We start from the raw sequence: 12,389 nt of genomic DNA, 5'->3' as shown, positions 1-12,389 counted from the left end.
CATGATTAATCCAAAAATATTTTTAAAATATTCAACCTCAGTGTAATGTGAGAAGTGCAACTTCAGGCCACACTAGATTTTTAGACCACTTAAAATGATAAAACACTGGGAAATATCATTGTACCAAGTATTGGGAAGACCTTGGTCAAAGGAAACTCTCAATCACAGCTGGAAGAAAAGAGGGAGTGGCTACAGTCTCTTTGGAAAGTGATTTGGCACAATCTTATAGAGTTGAACTTTCCACTCCCATGTGTATGCCCAGACTCTTTCACAGCTGCCTAATAAGACATGTACAAGAATGTTCATAGAAACATTTCTAACCATAGCAGAAAAAGTAGAAACCACCTCATCCTCATCAGCCCGAGAACAAATAAGCAAACTGGCATTTTTGCATAATGGGATACTAAGAGTAGACACAAGGAATAAATTGTAATTAAACAAGACAACATGGATGGATAGAAACCATATGGAAATGAAAAATGACACTATTTATAGATTTTAATACAAGAAGCAGTAAATAACTCCATTTACAGGTATGTATATGTGCATTTTTAAAAATAACTTTTTAAAAACATGGAAATAATGAAGGTATAATCCATATTAGTGGTTGCCTCTGACATGTATTTACCTCTGGAAGGAGGTAGATGGGATCAAGAAGCTCATAGGAGATATAACAATAGTTTCTTAAATTAAGTGATGGATTCAGAGGCAGATTTTACTGCACAGTATGAACACAACTTCATCATTTGTATGTATATCCCACTATGAGGAATGTGTCAAATAGTCATAATAAAATATTTTTTGGAGAGTAGAGGGAGAAAAGCAATATTTCATTTTTCACTGCACAAAATAATCACTGAATAAACATAAAACATGAGAGCTCCTTTAAATCCTTTATCCTTTAATCCTGAAAAATAAAATTATTTTCTCACTGTTACAAATGATAAGCTAGTTATAATAGGGGGACCAGACCTAACATTCCAAAATACATTTCTACTACCCTATATTTGTTTCCTTGCTCATTGCAGAATAATGAAGTACTACCTACTTACTGGCTTCAAATTTCCCTCATCAGGACTAATTAAGTGGACCTGAGTCACCAGCGTTCAGGATATTTCTTTAACTAGAGCATGTTCCTATTAAAACAATTAAAATAAGAAAACATGAAGTACTATAGCACAAAATAAATTAGAAACAAAATTTAATGTTCCAGAATTTTAATGATAATGAATATCTAATATCTAATTTTTAAAAATTGCATAGTGATTGTTATCTGAAGAAGGAAAGGAGGTTAAATAGTACTGGTCTGTTGTAGAATCAACGCTGATTAAATTGACATGTTTTAGCTTTCAAAGATAACAGTTTTGATATGCAGAGTGTTGTTTGTGATTGTGTTCTGCTAAATGGGTTTGTGATGTCAAACAGCTGAGAAATGCTCAAGTAAGTAGTTTGTGGCTGCCCCTTTGGGGAATGGTGAGTACTAATCTAGATCCTCAGATCATTTTGTGCTGGATGTGGACCTGCGTAGATGACTCAGTACAGTATTGAAGACATGAGGATTTTGATAGAAACCATCTCCACTGCCATAGGTTACTCGTGAGGACCCTGTGATCATGTCCAGTGGGTGCCCAGTGGTCCACAAGAAAGGAAATGTATTTGGCATCTGCTTTGGGGACGAGGACTGCATTCATGCTCCCTGGGGTTCACAATCAGATATCAAAACCATACTGGTTGCTATGGTAACCATAGCAAGAAGAGGCAGACGTGTTTGTGGATGAAAAAATTGTCTCCTTCTTTCTAAATGTGGGAGACAAGTTACATGTTTGTGATAGAAATCTATCACACCAGATCGAGAGCAAACTGAAGTCTAAACATTCAAAATACCATGAGGTTGAGAGTCAGACCTCATTTCCAGAGGCCAGCCTTGCGCCTGTGAATACAAGAGAGACAGATTTTGTGGACACCCTTTGTGTTCTTTTGTGAGTTAGAGGACCAATTCAAACACAGCTGTTAGATTCAGCATTACAAACCTGCTTGGCAGAGAACTGCTATATTACTATCTGCACTTTCCACATCATCTAACAAGCAAAAACGGTAAATGGTTAAAAAGACATTGCCAAATGCTCTAACAACTCTGTTTAAGAAAATATTGAGTTGTCTTCAGTAAGATCTCAGGCCAGATGAAATTGTGGCTCTGTCAGAACATCTTACAGCTAAGCCATAGATGAGTCTCCTTTTCATCTTCCATAACCATTTCTCATTGCAGGCCTATTATGCCATATTCCTCAACAAGGGGCGTCTGGAAGTGCATCTCTCCATGGGGACACGAACAATGAGGAAAATTGTTGTCAGACCAGAGCCAAGTCTGTTTCATGATGGGAGAGAACATTCTGTTCATGTGGAGAGAACTAGAGGGTAACTATAGCACTAGAATACTTACTGTGTCAACTTCCTTTCCAGCCTTGGTCTCTGCCTGAACTTCAGTGTGTCTAGATATACTATCCATCATAAAATGAAAAAGTACCTTAATTTCCTTTTCTTACACTTTGTATTTCAGGAACCTCATTTAGCCAGGCCCTTAAGAATTCTGTTCTTAACAGCTTTATCCTCTACAGGTCTCTGTTCCACCTCTGGAATAACCAAATGAATCTTCTGAATCTAGAGATAAGAAAAATCCCTCCTTCTTCATCTCTCAATACTCTCTTCTCAAATAAGGCATGCACATAGTAAAGCTCACGTAAAAGCTCAGCCAGAGCCAGCAACCGTTGGCAGCTCTGATTTCATTCAGGTTCCAAAGCAGTTATGGCAGCTGCTTAGAAACCTGTCACAGATATGGTAGCGTGGCGACAGCAGCTGCATGACCTGCTGAGCCTCTTGTGTGCGTGTTTCATCCCTGTCTCCTCCCCAGGGTGTGCAGAGTTCCTGCAGTACCTTCATGAGGGATCAGAGTCAAGGTAGAGAAGGGGAATGGCCACTACCCCACAATCCTTCCATGGAGACCTCCACTCCACGGATCCACAATAGCACCTGCTCCCCTTGCTCTGATCTAGGGAATTGGCTTTAACAGTACACAAACCGATTTCCTGCTTCTTCCGTTGTTACCATACTTAATACTTTCTTTATTGGAAATTCATCAGTATTTTTCATCAAAATATTGTACAACTCAGAAAGTTAATTAGTTTTGAAGGACAGTTAGAGAAAAAGAAAACAGAAACCCAGAGACTGCAGAGGCCTCAGCCCTCCAAACAAGAAATCCATTTATTAGACTGAAGCATAGAAAAGAGCTAGAAATCAAATATAATGAAACCTCAAAACACAGAGAATACTTTTAAATGAAACACAAGTATGAATGTGTAGCAATAGTTCAAACAAGCAGTTGCTATTCTGTAGCTAAAGATCTATATTTTCTAATTATCCTCTTGTATAGATAACAGTTTAGATGAATAATAAGGATTTCTTATCATCTAAGTAAATACTAAAGCTTTCCTCAGCTCGCTTTGTTATTATTACATAGAGCATTCGGTTGTAGGCTGAATTGATGCTAAGCATTCCTGCAGCGTCTACTAACCAAGATGTTTAGAAACCATGATTAAGACAAATGAGCAATCAATAGTTGGACAAAATCAGAACTTTTACCAATTTAACAGCCAGATATTGTAGTTGTGGTTTCCAAAAAGAACAGCAGACTGGATTTTTGCGTTCAAACCTGAAGGAACACTTTAGATTATGATTTTACATTTCTTCTTGACTAGATTTTATGCCCTTTGCCAAAAATGAATACTTCTTACTGTGGGAAGAACTTTTTTTTAAGAGTCTGTGAACTTGAAAGTATTTCAATTAAGAAATGCAAATTTGAGAAATATAGTTGATCCCAGATCACCCAAAATGTATTATTTTCTAGAGAAAGAATTTTGAAATCCCCAAATGCATTATGAGGTTGTACTAAGGTGTCCTTTTAACAGGTGTCTCTTCAAGAAGGGCATTTTATTATGCCAGCTTCACAGCTGTTGACTATCAATCCAGCCTTCATTTGATTAAGCTCAGTGGATAGTACATCCCTGAAAACTGGTCATTCTGCTAATTGGCCATATAAACAAACGGTCTTGCCATTCACTGTTAATTACAGGATAATGTTGAACATATTAGTGTGTAGTCACTGAACTCTGTGCCAAAACAAGAACACATTTGCTTCCATAATGTCTTTTTCAGTGTTCTAAGGTCGAAACAGCATTACCCTCTACTTTATAAGAAGGTACTCCATAAAACTGATTAACCAGAGATCACTAATGTCCACCTGAACTTCACTCTGAAACATTTTAATGCTTCATATACCAATTCTATGATGTTATTTGTCAAATATTACACAGACATTGCTTGTTAATTATTCTAAATGTCCATGAGAAGTGTATTAATATTATTTCATCATGGATGAGAAAGAAGTAACTGAATTGCACAAAATCACATATCAGAAACACAGAGACAGGTTTTTAACCCAGACATATTTGTCTTAAATACTTCCATCCATGCTTGACAAACTATTTATTCTTATCCTTACTTGTGACCTTAAAGGTTTCTTTTACTTCAAGTTGATTATAATATACTTCAAGAATATTGCTTTCTCTCAACACTTTTGAGACCATAAATGTCAGTCACCATTTAGGTTTTCCTAAAACCCTGGATAAGATTGTGTTTTTAATACCACCTCATAAAATCATTGGGTTTTGACCAAATTATAGGACAAACTTCCCAAGATCAAACTTCTGTCTCCCCCTCTGCCTCTTTTCACTCCTCTTTCCTCATTTGTTCTTCTTTTCTACCCCTTCCTCTGGAAAAAAAAAATTTCATTTCAATCACTTTGTTATCTAATTTCTTGGTACTCCGGTGACCTCTGCTTTTTGTGAGTGCTCTAGCCTCTGACACTTCTCCCAGCATCTACCTCAGCAGTTCTAACTGGATGAGGGCCTGAAATGGCTGAATAGGCAACTAAGATAAGCAACTGAATTGGGTTTCTCCTCTGCGAAAGCATTCTACATGTAGGCACCAAATGAGGCTAAAGACCATGAAGTTGGGTCAGATATTTCAGGCATAATTGGGGTTTCCAGAAGGAGAGCATGATTTGGATACTACCACCCAAATATTTTCTTCCTTATCATTGAGATTCAATTTTGTTCATGTAAATTACAATGTCAAGATACTTAATATGCAATTCAATTGGTGGTGGCTTGAAGAAACAAAAGTCTTGGACCAATATTTTGAACAAAAAAGGAAAAGAATGTAAGTAATAAAATATTTAATTATGAGGGGCTGGGGCTGTAACTCAGGGCAGAATGCCTGCCTCGCATGTGTGAGGCACGGGTTCGATCCTTAGCACCACATAAATATAAATACATAAAAATATTGTGTCCATCTACAACTAAATATATATATATATAAACATTTAATTATGAAACCCTAAGAATCAACCGCTAAAATTGTAAAAGAAAATAATGACAATAGAGCTGACCTGTCATAATATTAATAGGTAATGCAGCATTTATTATGGTGTTTTGCACAAAGAAGAAGAACCTCAGTAAAAAGTTTTTACATGAATTAAAAAAAAATAGAAAACACACCAGATTCATAATGGCCACGTTGGTAAAGTCCTTCTGTACCTAAGTACTACATAAATCATTTAGATTTGATGCACTTAATGTGTAAAATATGAGCTGAATCCAGCTATTGTCTTCTAGCAATGCCCTTATTAAGTAAAACAGCCTCGGGGGAAACCCTTAATTAATGTTTTCCAGTGTTTGAAGTAGGTATTTTTATCTCCATTTTATAAATGAATGAAATGAAATTGAGCATGATTAAATAACTTGCCCAAGGTCACAGCACTAGTAGGCTTCCACACTAGCACTTAATTCCAGTCTGTTCCTTCTGAAAGCCCTCATTCATTCCACATCACTACCCCAGGATCTAGTAGCAAAGGACTTATATCATGGTCCTTGGGGCAGAAGCCAACTATAGAATCTACACCAGAAAAAGGAGGGCTCCTGGCTCCTTAAAACTCTAATCAAGAGCAGAGATTTGCTCTCTTTAAGAGTGGCTTACACACTCATTAAAGCCCCTAGAAGCACCACTTCATCTGTAAGCAAAGGATTGCTTTTAATTGAAGGGAGAAACATGGGGTGGTGGGAGTGGGGGTAGGGGTATCTCAGTGAGTCACACATATCCAGAAGTGAGAGGCTTCTTAAGTCTCCTAAACCTCCAATACTCTTAGCAATGAAGTTGCACCTCCTGATATTTGCCTACATATTCTTCCACAATCTCGTTTCTTAAAAACCTATTTTTTCCTTTGAAACTAAATCTGACCAATTCCCTGTACACCCCCTTGAAAAGTGATATCTTGAGCCATAGCAAAATCCATCTTTTGTTCTTTTCTCTTTTGAATTGTATCAAAGTGGATCCATAATCAGTAACAATTTGTTGCCTTACTATATTGTTTCCAGTTCCACATGTGTATGTGTTTTTGTTTTGTTTTTAACTTATAAAATCAAGTAAGATAGCCCTTTAGGACTGCATTGTCCACCAGAGTACTTTGGTTTTATTTTCAAATAGGAAGTAAGTTTTCAGTGATCCATTTATGATCTTGGGGCTGGTGACTAATATTGATGACATTTATCACTAATGGCACCCAGATGACTGTTGGAACCAAGCTCAAAACCTACTTCAACAACAAAAGAGAAAATGCATTTGGTCATTGCAACTTTGTCTCCTGATTCTTTGCCCCAGGATCCAAGGATTATTGTAAATCAGTAGCATGAGGTTTTCAATTAGTCGTGTGTGAGTTATCTCTCATAAGCAAATTAGGGAAAGTAATGAAACAGCCACTAAGGAAAATTGTTGCAAGGAACAATGAGCTTGGTGTTCTTGCCTGCCTCTTCTATTCAAAAGCCAGCAGCTACAATCTTTATAAAACAACATACTGTACAGTGTTTGCTGTTGATTCCTGCAGTCGAAGCTCTCAGGAGTACAGTTTGTCCCCTAGCAAGAAGATAATAGCCAGCACAAACCAAAAAATAAAGAGTCAAACAAAATGTGACCCCATGCTGTGCCTAACCAACTGATCCTTACAGGATTAGACATCACTGCTCAGCACAGGAGCCCCTGCGCTCACAGGCTCATGCTTTGGGCTTCAGACTACAGCTGTCCCCTCTACCAGAGGCTCATTTTGCTTCTGCACATTGCCTGATTTCAGTAAGCTTTCAGGGACAGTTAAGAGAGATAAGGGACAAAATGCTGGGGAAAGAATAACAGTGGTTAATGTGGAGTTCCAAATCAGCCAATTGGGGATCACCTAAATGCTGTAGAAAGGATGGGTGAGGGGCGGCAGGAAGGAGATTTCCAACTGTATTGAATAATATGTGATTCATGTTTGTTTATTTTAAAAATCTTAGCATCTTCACTGTTCAAGTCGATGAAGATAAAAGACACATGCAAAATCTCACAGTAGAACAGGCTATTGAAGTCAAAAAGCTTTTCATTGGGGGTGCTCCACCTGAATTCCAACCTCCCCCACTCAGAAACATTCCTCCTTTTGAAGGCTGTGTGTGGAATCTTGTTATTAACTCTGTGTAAGTAATACTCCTTTCTACTATTTTTTTTTTCAATTTGAGGATCACTAACATTATCCAAAATCATGAGGAAAGGAAATTATGAAGGTCTTAATTTAGAATTGGAAGACTGAACTGGGGGTCTTAAAAGGGAGGGCATGGTGGTCTGATTCATTATGGAGGAATGAAAACTAAGAAAAAAAAAATATTTTGTTCCATTCAATTAGCCCCATGGACTTTGCCCAGCCTGTATCCTTCAAAAATGCAGACATTGGTCGCTGTACCCATCAGAAACCCCTGGAAGATGAAGATGGAGGAGTTCCAGCTGAAATCATTATCCAGCCTGAGCCAGTTCCCACCCCAGCCTTCCTTACTCCCAGCCCAGCTGTGGCACATGTGAGTGTTTATATCTCCATTCACTTGGTGTTTTGAGTCCTTTTTCAGAAGGGGAATTGTTCAGGGAATCAGATATATTCTATTGCTGGGATTGGAAATGAAAATCTACTCCTCTCACCTCTACCTTGAGTTATTTTTATTTATGTGTTTCCCTAAATTTTTGTTTATAAAATAGTACAGTTTCAGTTGGAAAGTTGGAAATCAGAAATATCCAAAATTAGCAATAGAAGCTACCTACAATACCAACACAGAAAGGGAATCATATCACTTTTCAATCATATCACTTTTTTTTTTTTTTGGTACTGGGGGTTGAACTCAAGGGCACTCAACCACCAAGCCACATCCCCAACCAACCCTATTTTGTATTTTATTTAGAGACAGGGTCTCACTGAGTTTATTAGTGCCTTGCTTTAGCTGAGTCTGGCTTTGAACTCATGATTCTCCTGCCTCAGCCTCCTGAGTCGCTGGGATTATAGGTGGGCACCACCACGCCCCACTACAATCATCAATTTTATTTTTCATTTCACACATGGATCTCATACCAGTGCCCATGAAATTTGGTAATCTGATTTTTAAAATTCATAATACACAATTAAAACTGGTTCTAAACATGTAAACGTATGAGCCTACTATGATTTTTTATGGTACACACATATACATATACACAAAATGTGTCACAGTGCAGGAGGTAGTACTCAGACAGCCTGGAGTCAAATCCCAATTCAATCAATCCTAGTTTAACCAACCCTCTATATGAATTTGGGAAAGCTAAAAGGGAATAAAGAGAAGGGAGGGGAAATGGGAATAGAAAAGACAGACTAAATCAGACATAATTTTCCTATGTTCATATGTGAATACACGACCACTGTAACTCCACATATTTACAACCAGAAGTGTGGGATCCTAATTAGAATAAGTTACACTTCATGTATGTATAATATGCCAATGTATACTCTACTGTCATGTATATCTAAAAAGACCAACAAAAAGAATTTGGGAAAGCTGTTTGGCTGAACTATTCCTCAGTTTCCTCATTTGTGAAGTGAGGATATTAATAGCACATATGTCAAAGAGTTATTATCAGGATATTAAAATAAAATCTTTGCTACATGTCTGCCATAAACTAAGTATTTATATATATATATTATATATATATATATATAATATATATATATAATGATTATTATATGGTAATGATAATAATTACTGCCTTCAAAAGCTTAATGTTTCAGCTGCTATCTAAACAATTTCCATTTAATGTTATTGTAACTGTCATAACTGCTCTTTAAAATATAGATTGTCATTCCACTTTGAGTGGATTTGATAAGCATTAGCTAATTTAAGTAACTCACCCCCTCACCCAGCTAGTTAGTGTCACAATAGGAAATTTAACCCCATGGATCTTAATCCAAATTCTGGCTTGCTATCACTACAGCACTCTGCCTTTACAATGTATTCTTCTTTTGAGTAGTCCATTGTGGGATTTTAGAGTATTTGTAGTTTTTCGCTATTAGAACCTAATCTCTGATAAGCACTTCTGTGAATCAAACTTTTTCCATCATTTCTGATTTTTTTTAATAGAATAGATTCATGGATGGTGAATTATGAAACCAAAAAGTGAATATGTCTGAGGTTCTCAACACATGTATCTGAATTGCCTTTTCCAGTGGTTATACCTGTTTACATTCTTACCACCATATTGTCAAAGGGGTCAATTTCACGACACTCTCAACAGCACATGATCACATCTGTAATTCAGAAGTGGGTGAAACATGTTGTCTTGAGTGTAGATTTGGAAAACTCTTGACCATCTCATTCTCTTCATTGATTTCTGTGATGAAATGGGTTGTTCTGTAAAGCTCTGAGCTCTTTATCACTAGAAAAATTATTAAATGACAGGGCAGATAATCATCATTCAGTAAAAGTGGTCATTTACTCCAAGCATAAATTTAGCCTTTGTAAAGTGTGAACCTTACACCTACCTTGCTTACTGCATGGAGTTATAGGAGATAATGCATGTGGAAGTTCTTTAAGAATTGGAAGAAGTACATCATCACATAGATACACTGAGGGATCTCTGCCTTTAGTGAGTGATTGGTATGAGTCCATTACTCTGTGGTCATATTATTTTATTTGATCCTGAAAAGCTATTAATTATTTTATTTACAATTTTTGGAAATACTATTAATGTTATCTCACCAAAGAAAATACCCAGGATCACAAAACAAGCAAGGTAAATGCCATCAGTCATGTGGAGTGATTTCCCCCTGAGGTATCAGGAGATCTGCTACAGGGATTTCAGAATGTTTTCTCAGCAGTTTCATACCGTGACCTCTGTCTGTATCTTTCCCCAGAAAAGGAAGGCTAATGATCCTCCTTCTTTTCCCCTTATATTTCTTAAAAGTAAGTGTTCCCTAAGCTCAAGAATGTGTTTTCAATTGAAGAATTAAAAACATGATATTTTGACCTTAGAAATAGTCTTTTTTTGACCTTAGATCCTCATATGCCTTTATAAAATGATTTCTAAGGAAATAGACCTTAATTTCTCAACAACACGCTTAAAATTATAAACTACAGTTGACAAGAGCCCTATAGATCTCTGGTCCTGTCCCCTTCTTAGATCTAAGTGTGAATTTCTTATGTGTGATATTTGACATGGGCTTGCAGCCTTTGCTTGAATATTTCATTGACAAGGATTTTCCAGGGTCGTGATGAGCAGGTTCAAAGTGTTAGAAAGCCATTGGTTATACTGAAGTCAAATTGTATCCCTGTAACTTCCACCTAATGATGGTGCTTCCATAACTAAACATATTAGCATCCCTTCTAATGACCCTTTGAGGTTTCAAAAATAGTTAAGTCTTGTTCTCCCCAGACTAAATATCCCACCTGATCAGGTATTCTTTGTATGACCAAATTTATAATATTAATATCCCAGGAAATCAATACTCCTGAGTTTGAAATAACCTTTTAAAATATGGCACATAGGATAGACCATACTCCTCAAAAAAAGAAGTGGCTAGTTCAAGGGACATTGCTTCCTCCCTGAGTCTGTTATTATTTTTCTATTAATGTACCTGAACTGTTAATGTTTTCAACAGATGCATCATTGCTATTGACTCCTAAATTGGTACCATATTTTCTCAAGGAAACCTCACCCTGTGGGCCTTCTTATCACTAGAATTCCCTTCAGTCAGGTCTCTCATCTTGTACCTGTTGGTTTGGTTTGGGCTTTTGGAGAAGACCCCTGCTGGCCTTCAGTAATCCCCTTACTTTCCTTAGTGCTCACCAAATGTCATTGTGTAGGTCATCTCAAGCACATCCCTCTGTGGTTTCTAAAAACAACATTTTTCTGGGACTGAAGGTTTTCACTCTTTTCAGTTTTCTTGGAACTTTCTGTTCTAATTCTGGTTTCCCTTTTCTCTTAACAATCTATGGTTTAACTTTTCCAAAAATATAGCATTCATTGGTAGACAATAACAAAGCCAACTAGTTATGGAGCAGCCCAGTTGGTTGCTCTGGAATGAATAACAAAGAAGTTACCTTTCGTATCATAGCTAGAGAAGACCTTAGCAATTCGAACATGGTTCAAGGTTACACACATTAGTGAGAACTGGCGCTAAAGCCACTAATGCATCTAAACTCTACCTGCTATTGACTCTCTCTTGTACATAGTAATTATTTATGATGTTGTGGTCAGAATTATAATTTTAGAACTTTCTTTATGGAATTGTATTGTAGAAATTCAGATCATGGAGCCACACATATCTCCTCTTTTAGTTTGATTTCTTTCTTATTTTCTGTCTTTTGGGTGGGAGGTGGAGAGGAGTCTTCTCTTTAAAGGTTACTAAAACTTAAATGTTTAACTTTTTTTTTTTTTTTTTTTTTTTTTTTTTTTGGTGCTAGGGATTGAACCCAGGGCCTTGTGTGAGGCAAGCACTCTAACAACTGAGCTATATCCCCAGCCCATTAACAATTTATTTTAAATAAGTATTTATTAAGCATCTAATAAATGCAGAGATGAAGAAGAGAGCATCATTGATAGTGGCAGGGGGCGGCCTTAGCAAGAGTGATAACACAAGAGTAAGTAATCATTAGCTTTCCTGCAACCACCCATATTTGTTCAATGAACTCTGGCAGGTGCCTGGTCCTCTCTAAATGTAAGGTAACCCACTGAAAGATAAGATAATAATATCTACCTTTTAGGATTATCATGAGGGAAGAAGTTACACATTGCATGCAGAGTCCCTGGTTCATGGTAATACCCCATGGCTCTGTCAATCCTTCTATGTGACTAGCTAGTTTAACCTTTCGTACTTATAGGGTGAGGCAAGCACCAGGGAATATGGGTTGCTGGTGAGGATTCTACTTTTAAGCAATTTCAAACTCCAACACGTAATGGTT

At 37.0% G+C, this 12,389-nt stretch overlaps 1 protein-coding gene across 1 annotated transcript in view; it reads left to right on the top strand.

Annotated features, from left to right (window-relative positions):
- The window catches only part of Lama2 (laminin subunit alpha 2), a 555,405-nt gene that overhangs the window by 526,775 nt on the left and 16,241 nt on the right, over window positions 1-12,389 (top strand). The window contains exons 55-57 of the mRNA XM_077801650.1: window positions 2,267-2,415; window positions 7,437-7,613; window positions 7,820-7,988. Coding sequence (XP_077657776.1) covers window positions 2,267-2,415; window positions 7,437-7,613; window positions 7,820-7,988 — 495 coding nt within the window. The remainder of the gene's footprint in view (window positions 1-2,266; window positions 2,416-7,436; window positions 7,614-7,819; window positions 7,989-12,389) is intronic.

The sequence above is a fragment of the Urocitellus parryii genome, chromosome 8 (assembly GCF_045843805.1).
Source record: "Urocitellus parryii isolate mUroPar1 chromosome 8, mUroPar1.hap1, whole genome shotgun sequence".
In the NCBI taxonomy this organism is placed as follows: domain Eukaryota; kingdom Metazoa; phylum Chordata; class Mammalia; order Rodentia; family Sciuridae; genus Urocitellus; species Urocitellus parryii.
This window is presented reverse-complemented; position numbering and strand designations above follow the sequence as displayed.